Source organism: Myxocyprinus asiaticus, chromosome 13 (assembly GCF_019703515.2).
Source record: "Myxocyprinus asiaticus isolate MX2 ecotype Aquarium Trade chromosome 13, UBuf_Myxa_2, whole genome shotgun sequence".
Classification (NCBI taxonomy): domain Eukaryota; kingdom Metazoa; phylum Chordata; class Actinopteri; order Cypriniformes; family Catostomidae; genus Myxocyprinus; species Myxocyprinus asiaticus.
Window position 1 is genome coordinate 44,668,097 of NC_059356.1, and position 17,091 is coordinate 44,685,187.

General features: G+C 40.4%; 1 protein-coding gene across 3 annotated transcripts in view; it reads left to right on the plus strand.

Annotated features, from left to right (window-relative positions):
- LOC127450212 (protein Wiz-like) overlaps window positions 1-12,344 on the plus strand; it is a 29,347-nt gene extending 17,003 nt beyond the window's left edge. For all 3 annotated transcript variants that reach the window (XM_051714096.1, XM_051714097.1, XM_051714095.1), the window contains exons 11-16: window positions 2,196-2,711; window positions 2,847-3,377; window positions 3,830-4,041; window positions 4,521-4,812; window positions 4,895-5,066; window positions 6,585-12,344. In XM_051714096.1, coding sequence (XP_051570056.1) covers window positions 2,196-2,711; window positions 2,847-3,377; window positions 3,830-4,041; window positions 4,521-4,812; window positions 4,895-5,066; window positions 6,585-6,900 — 2,039 coding nt within the window. In that variant the 3' untranslated portion in view covers window positions 6,901-12,344. The remainder of the gene's footprint in view (window positions 1-2,195; window positions 2,712-2,846; window positions 3,378-3,829; window positions 4,042-4,520; window positions 4,813-4,894; window positions 5,067-6,584) is intronic.
- The last annotated feature ends 4,747 nt before the right edge of the window (window positions 12,345-17,091 follow it).

Here is a 17,091-nt window from a genome sequence, read left to right on the forward strand (position 1 = left end):
TCATCACAGACTGTGGAAACGTAACACTGGACTTCAAGCAACTTGGGCTATGAGCTTCTCCACCCTTCCTCCAGACTCTAGGACCTTGGTTTCCAAATGAAATACAAAACTTGCTCTCATCTGAAAAGAGGACTTTGGACCACTGGGCAACAGTCCAGTTCTTCTTCTCCTTAGCCCAGGTAAGACGCCAGGAGTGGCATAACAAGAGGAATACGACAACTGTAGCCAAATTCCTTGACACGTCTGTGTGTGGTGGCTCTTGATGCCTTGACCCCAGCCTCAGTCAATTCCTTGTGAAGTTCACCCAAATTCTTGAATCGATTTTGCTTGACAATCCTCATAAGGCTGCGGTTCTCTCAGTTGGTTGTGCATCTTTTTCTTCCACACTTTTTCCTTCCACTCAACTTTCTGTGAACATGCTTGGATACAGCACTCTGTGAACAGCCAGCTTCTTTGGCAATGAATGTTTGTGGCTTACCCTCGTTGTGAAGGTTGTCAATGATTGTCTTCTGGACAACTGTCAGATCAGCAGTCTTCCCCATGATTGTGTAGCCTAGTGAACCAAACTGAGAGACCATTTTGAAGGCTCAGGAAAGCTTTGCAGGTGTTTTGAGTTGATTAGCTGATTGGCATGTCACCATATTCTAATTTTTTGAGATAGTGAATTGGTGGGTTTTTGTTAAATGTGAGCCAAAATCATCACAATTAAAAGAACCAAAGACTTAAACTACTTCAGTCTGTGTGCATTGAATTTATTTAATACACGAGTTTCACAATTTGAGTTGAATTACTGAAATAAATGAACTTTTCCACGACATTCTAATTTATTGAGATGCACCTGTATATGACTTTCATCTGCTGAACACACGAAGATTTTTAGGAGAATGTCTCAGCTCTGTAGATCCTTACAATGCAAGTGAATGGGTGCCAAACATTTGAAGCTCCAAAATCCAACATAAAAGGGCAACATAAAACTAATTCATAAGACTCCAGTGGTTAAATCCATATCTTCTTAAGCGATATGATAGGTGTGGGTGAAAAACAGATATTTAAGGCCGTGTGTCCACCAAAGCATTTTTTGCCAGCTGAAAATGCCAGGTGCTCTTCTGAAAATGCCCAGCTGGGAGCACTTGAGAGCACTTTGTAGGTGCAGCGTTTTTCAGCTGAGACGCTTTGGGTGCTATGAAATATCCTCAGAAGTAATGGGTTGCAAGTACCTAATTTCGCAGATAGTTTGTACTGAATGTGAAAATATCGACACAAGGAAGAGTATTTGCTCTGACCCTTGCTCTGGATGAAGGGAAGGCTGAAGCATTATTTTTTCATATTAATATTGTGGTAGTCCGGGAATGTCATCTGGTACAGACATGAATACTCAGAGACCAGCAAACTTGTCCTCTATTGTTGTTCAGTCGTTGTACAAGTAGAATGTGATGGTTGGTCGGTATGGTATTTTTCCTACCTATGGTATTTTCAACTCTCGGCGACCAGAAAAAAAATGCCAAGCGCCAACGCTCAGCGCCTAATCACGCTGCTGGCTTTTTTTTAATACGCGGCACTTCCATTGCAGACAATTGAAAAAATACGCTGGCCTCAGGAAAAAAGGCTTTGGTGGACACACGGCCTAAGTCCTTATTCACATTCTTTGTGCATATCGCCCCCTACTGGGCAGGGAGAAAAATTTATGATAAAAAATGACTTTATTCAGCTGTTGTTTCACCCACACCTATCTTTTCGTGTCTGAACACATGGATTTAACTACTGTAGTGGTATGGATTACTTTTATGCCCCCTTTATGTGGATTTTGGAGCTTTAAAATTTTGGCACCCATTCATTTGCATTGTATGGACCTACAGAGCTGAAATATTCTCAAAAAATCTTCATTTGTGTACAGCAGAAGAAAATCATACACATCTGGGATTCCAGCAGGGTGAGTAAATCATTTTTGAGTGAACTATCCTTTAAATTTAAATTAAAGTTTGTGATGTTGTAATACATTTCGGTGCTGGTTGTTTTGGTTCACTCGATTATGAAGAATTTGATAAAATACCTATGGAAAAAATGAATAGGGGAAAAAATACTTACAGAACCAAGATGGCTGGAAAAGTAGATGGCCACTGTTGCTTAAACATGGCCAACATGCTTATTTACCTTAAGTTACTTCAGAAATAATAGTGTGCTCTCTTCTTTACCAGAGCCGACAAAAGAGGTGAATTGTGATTTCTGTGGAGAACTTTTTGAGAATCGCAAAGGCCTCTCCAGTCATGCCCGTTCACATCTGCGTCAGCTTGGTATCACCGAATGGTCTGTGAATGGCTCGCCTATTGACACACTACGAGAGATTATAGTCCGTCGAGGCCTACCATCCATTGTGCCGTTAAAGCCTCACAAATCCCCTTCTTCTTCTCCGGGCCCAGCACTGCCTCGGTCTACACACAAGTCACCTTCTCCACCAAAGAATGTTCTTGTCCACCTGCCTTTCCATTTCCCCCAATCACCAAGCCAAGATCAGCCTACTAACAGGAAAATGTCTCCTTCGACATCTACCGCCAGTTCTTCCCCAACAGTGGAAATGGTTAAACCAAAACCAGAGCCTGAAATTGTAGAAGTTACCATGAAAGGGTCAGAAATGGGAGTGAGTGCAAGTTACAGCCCAGAGCCACTTCATCCCAGTTTGAGCAGTTCAGATAATGTTTTTCCAGTCAACTTAGGTAGGTTTTTTTGGTTTTCACACTTGTGATGTATTTTGTTTTTCTTTTCTCACTTTTCAACAGTTTTAATTCATCACTGAATTGTCTCTCAGCAAATCAGTTGTCTTTTTACTATCTTTCTTCATCTTCCTACAGTCATGACTCAAGAGAAGAACCCTTCCCGTGATATCCGATGTGAATTCTGTGGTGAATTCTTTGAAAACCGCAAAGGCCTATCGAGCCACGCCCGTTCACACTTGAGGCATATGGGCATCACGGAGTGGTCTGTTAACGGCTCACCCATTGACACTCTGTGGGAAGTCATGAGGAGGCAGGGCACCACCCCTTCATCTGCTGCCATGGGTATAAAGGAGGAACCGGATGGTAGACCATCACTGAACAGTCCTGGCTATCAGTCCAATGTACTTTACCGCAAGTCACCCCTTAACCTGCTCCACTCTGGCTCACGTCTCCATAAGCATGGGCTTGGAAGCGTGGGCTTGTCCCACACCTCACCTGTGGGAAAGTTTTTTGGGGTGGTTCCACTGAAGAACAAGGTGCTGGTTGAGGATGGACAGCCAAGAGAGAAGTCACTGCTTGTCCAGTCTAAAACCTTCTCGCCTCCCCCACAGGACTTTTCCTTTAAGGGGAAAGTCTCCACAGAGAAGCAAGGGGTAGGCCACATGGGTAAGGCTGTATTTTTGTAAGGCTCCTTTTTTGGTTCTCCATTGCATTGCTTGAAGAGGACATTTAGGACAAATATTAGCAGAGCAGTACTGCTTCAGTTTGCAGAAGAATGACTCAAATAAATAAAAGGCCCAGATTCTGAATTTCATGGCTTATTCAAATGCCATTAATCACACTGGTTGTAATATAAAAGATGTAGCCTTAATACAATAGTCTCAGGTCACGTCCACACTAATCCAACTCAGTTTTCAGTGTTGTAACATCATCATTTTCCAAAATATGCGGTTATGGATAGCATTTTTAGTGTTGGTGGAGGAAAACACAGTTCCAGTGTGGATAAGAGGTGTAAATGGAGCAAAATAAATGTGAATCAAGTAACGTGGACGTGGCCTCAGTCTATGATAGTCTCAAGAACAATGTGGAATCATCAGTTTTTTTAACACCATCTTCAGATGCCAGCTGCGAACTCTGTGGATTCTACTTTGAGAACCGGAAGGCATTGGCCAGTCATGCCCGAGCACATCTCCGACAGTTTGGTGTAACAGAGTGGTGTGTAAATGGTTCACCCATTGAGACGCTGAGTGCCTGGATCCGTAGCCGCCCACAGAAGGCAGCAGAGATGCAGCAAAGTTATGCGCAAGGAGGTCGCTACAACCAGAAGAAGGTACGAAAGCAAATAAAACTACATATTTGCATTTTACGAAGAAAAAAAAAAGGGGTGCTTGCAGGTGGTTGCAAGGGTATCGCTATGTGTTTGCTAGGATGTCCTGGGTGGGTGTTAGAGTATTTTAAGGTGGTTACCAGAGCATACTGGCCCAAGTCTAGAGCTCAACCCCAAGTCTTTATGATATTATGGTCTCTAGATAAGGCTTGGGTCCCTCCTTGAAGAAGGGGTCAATGGGACCTTTCACCCATTTTACTGTCCACTAGGTGAAAATCATAAGTTCGCATAAAAAATGTAATAGCAATTCTCCTCAAGTCGCATGATTTGAGGTATCATAAATGTCTGTTGCAGTGCAGGACAAGTTGAAGTTTAATACATGCAACAGAGGATTAAGCACATTTGATATGTGTAAAATATAATTGGAAAATGGATAATATGATAGCATTGATGTTGATTTAATATGCAATTATCTCTTGCAGAGGTGCAGTTCCTCTTTTTCACCGTCCCATGAGTCTGACCCTACAACCCCTGTTACCCACAAGACTCCAGTGGCCAAGTGGGCATCTCTCACATTGCCTCAAAAGAGGGCAATCGGACGGGATGTCAACAGCTGTTCCTTGGGGTTGTCTTCACAGGCAACAGAGGCCAGAAATAGTAGTGGAAGTTCGACTCAACATGGCCTTGTTTCACAGACTGGCAGTCATCATTCCAATAACACACTTCCACATGTGCAGGTGGCCCATAGTGAACTCAACGTGCGTTTGCCACGAGGTCAGAGCACAACTTACCTTACTTTAATCCTCTTTTTTCCATTTATTTGCTAAATTTGACCTGCACCGATTTTCTCTTTAAGTATTTGAGAGACGGCCACTTAAACACCCTTCAAATCATCCACATGCTGCGGGAGGGGAGAGAGAGAGTGGCCCTCCAAAACCTCGCTCCAGTACAGTTCCTGCCCTTGTGCCAAAGCCCCCCTCCACCCCACTGGTTAGTCTTGTGGGTAAAATTTACTCACTCAAGTGCCGGTGAGTTGTACTCGCATATATCTGTTCCCAAACCTAGTGAACTGCCATACCGCCTACATAGGCAACTGCCTTCTAAGGGGCCATTCATACTGAACACTTTTTGTGTCCATCTCTGCTGTTTTTTATAATTTTTCAATGTAAACATACACTAGACTTACATTTTTGACCGTTGCACCACATCTTGCTGTTTTTTCAGGGTCTCGCGCAGAGATGCATTTTTTAGATGCCGTGTCAAGTTAAAAATAAATTTTAAAAATGTACTTCAAGACAGCTGCATTCTATTCCATCCGTTGTGCTGTATCCAGCTTTTTTTTAGCTAAAAAACATGTTCGCTCTGAACAACCCCTAAGGTAGCATGCTAACTGAAATGGAACCTCATAAGAGTCTAATTTGGAGCACTTTACAACAGCAGCAACTCCAGGAGCCACACAAATTGAACGGGGTCATTCCTATGTTTCCAGGGTCCTATGTTCCCCAGATTTCCTATGTTTCCCAGATTTATATGGCACATAATATACACATAAAAATGGGTCCTATGTTCCCCAGATTTATATGGCATCTATACGGGTCCGTGTTGGACGTTCGGCCATGGGGTGGGGGGATGGTGACCGTGGCTCCCCAGCCGGATGTTCCACAATCATCCACTCGGGTACCACCAGGACTACCAATGACCCGAGTTTGAGAGCGATCCAACCTCGCTCGGCTGAGTTATGCATCTATACAGGTCCGTGTTGGAAGTCCGGCCGTGGGGGATGGGGGCGTGTCCGCGGCTGCCCGGCCGGATGTACCCCCATCATTTGCTCAGGGACCACCAGGACAACCATCGAGTTTGGGGCCAATCTGACCTCGTTCGCCCAAGTTATGCATCAATACGGGATCATGTTGGACCCTTTTTCATGTGTTCAGTATGTACCATATAAATCAGGGAAACATAGGAGCCTGGGAACATAGATACGCTCCCAATTGCACTCTTGACTCAAAGCACACAGGAATTCACTCACAATTAAATCAACACAGTTTTGTGTTAGCATGTTACTAAGCTAACAATATGATACTTTAAAAATGAATATTATGTCACACAGAAATAGCACTTCTCACCTCACTCATAGTTCATTCCAATGAAGTTTTATGTTAGTGTGTTGCTAAGCTAACAAAATGACACTCTAAAACACATTCACATAGTTCATTCCAATACAGTTTTACATTAGCATGTTGCAAGATAAAAACATGATACTATAAAAATACATATTACATCCACATATTGGACAAAGTAGTCAATTTATTTGAGTGCTTCCTTAATATTTAAGCAAACTTGGGTTTTTACCTTTTGGAAGAGCCTTTGTGTCTGGTGCATGTCTAAGGTCCCTTAGGTGCTAAGGTCTTGGTAGGCAGATCATTAGATTTTGGAAATAATGTTTCTTACATATGCTACAGCTAACAAACATATAGCTTATTCAATATTATATTATGTCCTCAGTATAGATTAAATTTTTCAGTGCCTCAAAACTTTCCTCTTAGGTTTTGTGACGTGGAGTTTCACGGCCCTCTCTCAGTACAGGAAGATTGGATCAGACACCTGCAGCAGCACATCCTTAATCTCAACTATAACAAGACTGCACCACCTGCAAATGATACTCGTGCCCAATGTGACACCCCTATTCCCAAACCCCCATCCTCAGCTGCTACCTCCACTACAACCACAGCTACTGCCACAACCCTGTCCACATCCTCCCCAAAAGCCCCAACCACACCTACTCCAATCCAAGTCTCCACAGCTCCCCCTGTGGCCAGCTCAAGGCTATCAGCAAAGCCACATCCTTCTCCTGCTAACTAGGCCATGTCGACGCACCCACATATGAGACTTCATATTCTCCATTAATTACATTCCTTGTCCTCTATTTTGTGTCTGTGCAGACTGTTACCCATCTTTGAATATCTCTGTCTCTGATCAAAGGGAGACATTTTTTGAAAATCTCTGCTAACGACCCACTTACGAGTGACCTACATCACAAGCATCTGTTTTGAGAGATTCAGGCTTGAGGTAGGTCTGTTGCCATGACAGTTCTCAGCTCACTTTTGGCTCTTAAAGGTGCAGTGTTTAATTTCTGTGCCACTAATTTAGGCACCAAACGGAACTGCAATCTGTTTGAGCAGCCCAGGATAGCAACATTGGCTCAACCAATGGTGTGAGTTTGGGACGGGACCAGGGGAGTCTGGTTTTTGGCTGGTTAGCTTTGGCAGTTAGCCCCTGCTGGTAGATTAGACCTGCCGCTATATTATTATATGGAAAAAGGCATGTTTCTCCATTGATGGCCATTCAAATTTAGCTGTCCGAGATGTAATATCCACTGTGTGGCGCAAAAAACTAGATTTTCTCCCAAACAGATGAGATTTTTGTAAGGTAAATGCTCTAAAGAGTTTTAAATCAACAAAACCTAACTTCCTACCCTAAACCTAAACCTAACCGATAGTGTCAGAAAAAGCAAATGTGATATGAAAAATTTAATTCCTGAAGCAACCACGTCATTTTTTGGTGCTTCTATGACACTTTTGGCTCAAGTGTCGAGTTACGTATTCTTCAGGACTTTTCAGTACCTCTGTCCTTTGCATCACAAACGCAACGCTCTATCAGTTGAGCTACCGTGCAATTTGATTGTGCATGAACAAGTGTGTAAATGTAGTTAGTTATGTAATGCAAATGTTAAAATGTAAGTCATACGCTATAGGAAAAGTATTTAGATAAGATAACAGTTTGTGAGAAAAAGAGCTTAAAGTAGATGTTCATGAACTCATAATCTGCCTTTTTGCTCATGATTAGTGTAAAAGGGAATAAAAGTCATTGTTGTTTTAGCACCTCTAGTATTCATTTCATCAGGAAACTGCAGAGATGCAACAAGCCACGTAAAAAATAATTTTGCAAATATGTAAAAAATGTTGATATAGTAAAGTGATTCTATGAGACCAGGTTGCAAATTCCATTTTTCAGCAGTGACCAAACAATGGCAGATGGGGGAAGTGTTGGAAATTGGCATGAAAACAGTCATTATTTTTGCAAAACTGTTTGGTGCCCCTAGTGGTGCAGAAATTATACTGCAACTTTACAAATATAAAAAGACCAAGGAAAACGCCACAGTATAATGCAACTTTTTCATGCGTTTAATGGTGTTTCATTTATTTTTAATGGTAGAAGAAGGATGAGTATGTTGTAACTTAATTTCAGTAAGCTATCTGGCCCAAGTGCATAATATTTGTTATTGTTTAAGAAGCACTCTTAAAGGTGCACGCAGTAACGTTTTGTTTGTCATCTTGGACTTACAGTGACACCTAGTGGTGTGGATGCAGCATCAATAAAAATCAGTAGTTTTCAGTTACAGATGCCATTGTAGAAATTCACTATTCACAATCAGTCATGATTAATTTAATCCAAGAGTGAAAGTGTCAAATAACAAGACGGTCATCTCCATTGAGCGAGTAGTATTCAGCTGGTCATGTGATTTTAAAATGGCAGCCCCCCCATAAGGGCGCCTCTGCTACATGTAGAATAAAACAGATTTTATGAGGTTACTGAAATGACTAAAGTCCTCATCTCATGTGAGTGCTCATGATTTTATACATATGTTTCAAAATTACAATTCATTTATTTAGGAGTAAAACGTTTTTACTGGGGGAAAAATTACTGAGTGCACCTTTAACATAAGTAAAGCCCTCTAGCCTACCAAATGTATTGTTAAATCTTGTACAAATTGAAGAATTACAATCAAAATGTACAAACATAAAGTTATATTCTATCATAATCCCAGAACTTGAAATGTTTTCACGACAAAGCACTTAAATGAAAGGCCTGGACCCATTAAAAAAAGTGTATCTGTGTCTAGCATTGACAAATTCACAGTTTCTAACTCATTTTAACTTACAGTTAAGTCCAAGCTTGCACTGCCATGCAGCCATCAAAAAAATGGAAACTTTGCTTTTAAGCAAAATGATCAAGTTGATACCAGACCTCATATAATAGATGGCTTTCATGTCAAAGCAGGATTTCCAAGGCCCATTGGTCTCTGTCAATGTCCCCACTGCAAACAAGGCATGCATATTTTACAGTCTATGATTCAATCTTGCCACCTAGAGTAGATGATTAAATTTGTCTGGAACCAATTGCTGCTAAGTATTTAAATAAGCTAAGCACACGTAGTTATACAGTATATATTGTTTTAGCACATGACCAACATTTGTACTAAATGAGCATGAGAAATTCCATCATGTCTACCAATTGTACTCTAAACATATAGATTTATGCCTTCGTTGCTGTTTCATTTGGCACATTATTTTATAGCACGTTTGCACAAGCTAGGTCTTATGCAAAGCAGGTTATGCATAATGCTTTAATGAATCTGATTCTAGATTGCTCCATTTTCACAGCAGCTTTCTGCGTTTTTTTGCTTTCTTTCACTTGTTAATTCTGTGCTTGGCAATCGAAAAGATACAGCTGAACACAGCTGTGTAAAAATCTCCTAGTTTCATTTTAAATGCTAATGAAGCTTTCTGAGAAATTGCCTTGGAACAAGGCCATTTCTGCTATTTGTAAAATACATTTAGAAGTATTTTAGGCTTATAAAAGTGCAAGCTTTTTTTATTTTTTATTGCAGATTTACTAAGATCCCAAATGAACTTATGGTTCATTTGAATGTTGAATAAACTAAACTATTTGGCTAAACTACATCAAATGTTTCTCAAGAGTAAAAATGTACAGTTGATGCACTTTTATCTGCAACGAATTAGGAAGTGTTTGTGTGTTTGAACCCAAAGTGTATATGCTGTATACATGGGTTGTACGTAAAAATTCTGATTGCCTGTGAATTACATTTTTTTCTTATAAAGTCTTACCCTGTACCATTCTGAAGGCACTTTCATGAAAAAAAGTATGATTTTTCTAGTGACAGAATGTGCCAAAGAGTATCTTTGCCTCCCAGAACGTCACACATTGGCTTTTCTCAGTTGCTTTAGGTTTTGCAGGTTTATTAACTAGTTAAAGTACAACCCTTATGTTGTTTCAAATCCGCATGACATTCTTTCTTCTGTGGAAATTCAAAAGAAATTCATGAAAGTGAATAGTGACAGGCTAAAGCCCAAAATATACTTCGGTTTTGAGGCGGTTGGCGCATGCACGCTACGACTGCTATGAAACACTGGACCTTGAGTTATACAATTGCAGGTATCTCCTGACCTCACACACACGCTCTTGACATGCACATCCATTGCTATTGTTTTTACCTTTGTCTCATGTTGTTTAGTGGTGATTACATCTTCTAGCACTTCTTCTTGACAACAATGGCTCAAATGTGAGTGTTGCCACCTTGTGAACTCAGTAATTAGTGCAAATAATTCCATGCGCACGCGTTCAGTGCTCGAGCACTCTGCTGATGACGAAATTTGCATCACGTGTCCTGTACGCGTTCTTAACATCTCATTTTGTGTTCTGCAGAAGTAAGTCGTGTGGGTTTGGAACAACACGAGGGTGTGTAAATGATGACCGAATTTTTATTTTTGTGTTAACTATCCTTTTAAGGGGACGATTCCAAGCAGTCTTTTCTGTTTTTCCGCGTGCAGTTCTGTTTTTGACAACGGTAACAGCTGCTGCTGCTTCTTTTTTGTTTTGTTTTTTTGCTTTAAAGCAGAGACAATTAACTGAGGCTGTCCAGACATTTTGTGGTGTTCTATATTGTAATACTCAAACTATATGAGTATAGTATACTATTTCATGGTGCCTGATTGGTCCCAGAATTGACTATGACGATCTTTGCCACAAATATGACGACTGCCTCCCAAACATACGACCACTTTTGGTAAAAGTTTCATATCTGCACAGGAAAGCAATTACAAACTGGTCCATATGATTAAAACTATGGATGTTTGTAGTTTTCCCATCTTAACTCTGACTGTTGGCTTTTGTTATTCCAGAAGGGAATATTATTGATATATCTAACATAACATATGTATAGAACAGAAAAAAATAATTAACTGTTTAATTAACACTAAAAATGTGATATTGATCATTGTGAATTCATTTCAATTTTTAATGCTGTGTATTTTTTAAAACGAGATGTGCGTAACTTTTCTCACAGTTATATACCAGTGGAATAGATAAGTGTATTATTTTTTATTCAGTCAGTTTCTCTTAAACTACATTGGTGCTCATGTGAACGAATGGATATGAATGAATTTGAGGATTTGTTCCGAGGGTAGATTGTCAAGTCCCCATGCAAGGACTTTAAATAATGTGTCTTAAATGCGACTGCTATACGGTTGCAGGGAAAAAGTATGTGAAGGCTTTCAAAAAATGTATTTTTAAGATTTTCGCAATTCAATTTCTGAACAAAATTTCCATCAAATTGAATTGAGTAATCTTAAATAAAATAACATTAAAAATGAAATATTTTTTACGTTTTATTAATTGAATTTTGGCAAACGTTTCACAATTCAATTTGATGGAATTTTGTTATGAAATTGAAAAATAGTCTTTTGGTCGTAAAATCTGATTTGATCTTCAATTTAGTCTCAACAATAGACAAACAGTCTGGTTAAACAAATAGCACACACACACAATTATACGTTTTTTCAGAAATGGGTTTTTCTTTACTGTTATGAGGGCATATTTTTCCTAAATAGAAAAAAATAAAAAAATAATCTGTTTTATCCATTTATGGCTAATACTTATGTCTAATTTTTTTTTTTTTTTTTTACATATGTTCTCATCTGATTTATTAGATTGAGAATATTAGCCTTAAAGTTAAATCACAATCAACTCATTTTATATGAGATATTAACCTATAGATGACTATATTAGATAGCTATAGATCTATATTAGATGTTACAAATAGAAAACAGAGGGATCCATTACGGAGCGTTTGTTGAAGATCAGATCAAATTTTAAGGCTGATTTATGCTGAAATCCATGTATTCACACGTATATGTTTCCCTGCAACTTTATGTACATTCTGAGTTTCACTGTTTTTGGTGTATTTGGGGACATTTGACTGTTTCCCAGTTGGCATGTGCATAACAGCTGATATAAGACCTCTTGGAGATCATTCTCAGCTGGTTTAGTCTACAGTCTGTACAAGTATTTGTGTGTATGAAAGAAGAAAACATGGCTTTTTGTAGCTGAAAGAAAGAGATAATTCAGAGTTGAATTGTGGAAGTATTGACCAGAGTGCGAACATGAAACAGATTCATGTGAATCTGCTCTTGAATGAAAATCATTAAATGTGATCTGAAACTTCAGTGTACTTGTCATTCTCTGAATCATAAATCCACAGGATAACTCAACAATGCACTTCTTTTATTGGACAGAGAGTGCAGTCATTGAAACATTCACTCTTAAAAAAATAAAGGTTCTTTATCAGCATGTATGGTTCCATAAAGAACCTTTAACATCCTTGGAAACTTCCCATTGCACATTTATTTATTTATTTATTTATTTTTTGTGAAAAAAGGTTCTTAAAAATGGTTCTTTTAAAAACCTTTCACTGATAGGTTCTTTGGGGAACCAAAAAATGGTTCTAATATGGCTTCATGAGATAGCCCCCTTTTGGAATCTTTATTTATAAGAGTGTTCTTTTGCATAACAGCACTTCGTTAGAAGTTCAAAATGTTGCGAGAAGTAAATTGGATAAACCTACTAACCTATGGATTCGAAACCCTGCAGACAGTTGGTCAGAACTGTATATAATGACACTTAATTGAAGAGAATCACCAGGCAGTTTCCAAGGTCTTTCAATGAGTTTACTGCATGTGTGGTTCTTATACAAATGAACACAGTAAAAATCAACTTAATGATACATTCACATAAGTATCTCACAAACATAATGCCCAACTGAATATATAAACAAGACCCTTTTTTTTTTTTTTTTAGGACTAAATTGACAGAATAAAGGCATTAATAAAGCTCTAAATGACACTGTTGTGTGGTTATTCTATACACATCCACAAGGTGGCGCCACTATACCATGAATACAGCTTATCTGAATATCAGCAGACCTGAACATTTGGCAAATGGTTGATCAACGCGAAATAATAGTTATCTTCTGCATATTACTTTGGATTTGATGCATGTGGCTAGAGTCTTTTCTATATTTTTGCTTATTGTTATCATGCTTGAAATCAACTATAATCACATGCTATGCAATCATATTCATATATTCACATTTATGTACTCAGTTTTATATTCATTCACATCATCACTGAATAACTATCATTATGTTCATGCTTGATGCCTTATGCATCCAATGTTCCCGTGAGAACTTAATGCATGCGTGAGACTCTAATATATGAGTTTGTTACCCTTTTGACCGGTTGGTTACCCTTTTGACCTCACGAGGCTTCAGAGCTGGAACAGAGAGCATAGTTTATGACTGTTATTGTTCTAAGAAACGTGCAGACATAGTACAGACATAGACCTAGTACACAACAGGATATGTTTCGAGACACCTATCCTCATATCTCACTGAGACAAGTAAATGTACGAGTCGTTTGCATAAATAAATGTACGAGTGGGGCTATAGACTATCTTTCCACTCAATCTGTAATTTTCACACTTCTATAAGTCATAACAGTCTGACCTGACACTTAGGGTTATTACATGATTGTGCAGAACTTTCAGTACCTAAAAAGGGAATGCCCGCTGGCACAGTCTCAAGAGGGTATAAAGACCTTAACGAATATCTGGGTGTCAGACTAACCACTCCTGCTCTCTAGATATCCACATCTGATCTCTAACTTTGAGGCCTCATCTCGACTCATTTCTGTACTTTAAATTTATTTTTTTATTTTTTTCATTTATTTAGTTCATTAGACAAAGACAAGACTTTGAGTTATTAGGTTTATCCAAGGACTTAGTCCTTGGGTATATCCTTAGGATATATCTACTTACAATTTATAATCAAACATTTATTTTCTGTATTATCACATTTATTCAGTATTCAATATAATCATTTTTATTTATTTATTAATTTCTACAAATTAAAGTTGTTATTCCTTCTACAAATCATCTGATTTATTGAAGTAATTTCCATCAGCTGGATCTCACTGCATCATGATTGCATAACAACAATAAACAATAGTGTGCAATACAAATACAATGTTACAGCGAACCATAGTTTTCAGGCACTCCAGATCATTCGACATGAATATTAATGAAGGGAACAGTGCTAGATTAATACTATGACGCTACAGATCAAACAGCTGATCTTAAGTACAAAAAGAAAGTCCACTTTACATGCACGCACACAATATCCCCAAGGTAAACTCAATTCTACTGCTGACGAACAGTCAATGAACTGACTAAACTAGAGTGAAGCTGGCGAACTGTTCACTCTCACTCATAAAGTGGCATCTACTAAGCGCTCGTGTTCCGTTTCCGCTTCATGTACATGAGGCTGCGGTAACATCTAGCGCTCTGATTGGTCAGAGCACCCCATTACATCTGAAAGTATCTCTGCCTTTTGAACAGCTGCCCCCGAATTCAATGATTGAATTCGTACATCTTTGCAAAAGGTCTACACTATAAAATCAGTCCTCATCAGGTAAGGCTGGATGTTGGATGAGTCGAGCCACGGGTCGAGTATAGGTCCTGCTTTTAACTTCCACACTGGCTAACCTTACTCTGTCGTCTGCACCTGGGAACACCTGGGTTATTTTCCCCACCGGCCAGAGGGCATGAGAAAGTTGAGGATTGACGATCATCACCACATCTCCAACCTGTAGGGCCTTCTTGTCTGCCCTCCACTTTTGTCAGGCTTGGAGACTGGGCAGATAATACTTCAGAAAGTGCCTCCAAAAGTGATCCACAAGCATCTGGCTGTGTCGCCAGCGCTGTTGACTCAGTGCCTCTGACTCCTGATAAACCACCTGGGGTAAGGAGGCAACAAAACATCCTATAAGGAAGCATTTGGAGGTGACATGAGTCGAGGTCTGCAATGTCTGAGGATGTGTATCCAAGTGGTTTTTAGTTGAGAATCCCTTCAATTAAGACCATTCCTAGCACTTCTTCGGTAACAGTCAGTGCTCCGATGGTAACTTGGAGGGCTGTTTTGACTGAGCGGATCTCTCTTTCCCAACATCTTCCGAAGTGCTCCTGGAGGGTTGAAGACAAACTTGATTTGCTGACTGGCAAGGTGACTCTGTAGCTCATTTTGCAGCAAAGGATTCGTTCAGTTCTCATTCTCCCCCCTTGAAGTTAGTGCCCTGGTCACATAACAGCTCATGAGGCTTACCACAGTGAGCAACGAAGTGTCTCAAGGCCATCAGGAATGAGTCAATACTAGGTAGAATGTCAAGATGGACTGCTCTGGTTGTCAGACACTTAAACACTATCCCCCGTCTCATTTCATTCCGACGTCCAATCTGGATTAGACACAGGCCAAAACAGTCCATGCCCATTGAATAAAATGCAGGTTTGAACAGCCTCTGTCTAGAGAGGGGCCGGTCTGCCATGCGTGGGGCTTCTGGCCGTCCTCTCCATTTCCTGCACTCCACACACTGTCGTTGGTGTCACCGGACTGTTTCATGACCTCGTAATATCCAGTAAGTCCTCCTTATTTCGGCGAACACTCGTTCTGGTCCAGGGTGGTGCAATCTCTCATCATAATCCTTGATGATTAGTCTGGTGACAGGATGCTGAGGATCAAGGATGATCAGATGGACAGCATCCAGTTTCAGTACATTACAATGTCGCAGGTGCCCACCTACATAAATCAACCCTGTGACAGCATAAATTCAGGGGAGAGTGAATCCAATCTGCTCGTGGCAGACACCGGCTTGCCTGACTTCATGAGGCCTATCTCAGTAGGGAAGGACTCTGTCTGTGCTTGACGAAGAATTGCTTGCTCGACATTATGGGTATCAGTGCATGCAATGTGTGCCGCCCCATGAAGCTGCTGGCAACAAGCCTCTATGAACTCCAGTAGTGTGTCATACTGCTGTAGGTTTGGCACGGGTAAAGTTATAGTTTTGGATCCACAGTACGTGGATTGCCTCAACTCACTGCTCTGCTCTTTAAGAGGTAAGGATGGTAAGGATGGACCAGAGTGTAACAGAATGGATAGAGATAGTGAGTTCTGTGGTAAGGAGCTGGGAGAGCTGTGCACCACTGAGGGCCACACATAGTTCAAGGCGGGGTATGGACTGCTGCTTTTGGGGGGCAATGCGAGACCTAGCAGCCAGGAATTACATTTCCACTTGACCTTCCAAGTTCTCTGTCCCCAGATAGGCCACTGACCCATATGCCTGTTCCGACGTATCGCAGAACACATGTATGTCACGTCTGCAGGTCAGGAGATCCATATGTGGGCTGGAATAACACCTGGGCAGAGATATCTTCTTTAGATGACACAACTCCCTCTCGCAAGAGTACCATGTGGTAAGTAGATCCACTGGCAACTGTGGATCGTCCCAGTCATGGTTCTTATCCCACATGCACTGCACCCGTATCTTCGCCCTGTTGGTGTAAGGGATAATATAGCGGAGGGGATCATACTGGCTTGCCAGGATACATTAGATGTTGCGCATTGTCACTGTGGAGCAGCTTGTGGCCTGATTGGTCCTCACTTCAGAGGGAAGGTGAGTGATTATAGATGGACAATTGCTTGCCCACTGGTGCAATTCGAATCTCTGGCAGCTAGGAGGATACAGAGCTGGTCAACCAAGTCTTTAGCAGCTTCTTTGGAGGTAAGCCTATGTAGACAATTGTCAACATAAAAGGACTTTTCAATTACCTCCCTGACTTTGTCCCCAGGCTTACTGTGATCTGTGACATGCTTTTGCAGTGCATATGTGGCACAACAGGGGCTGCATGCCGTGCCAAAGGGGAGTATTTGCCACTGATACATTCTGGAGGTTGCTCTGACTTTAAATCCCTCCACAAGAACCGGAGTAAGGGCATGTCATCAGGGAGCAGCCTCACCTGATGAAACATCCCACAGATGTCGCTGCTTATGTCTACAGAGTGCTCATGGAAGTGGAGTAACAAAGC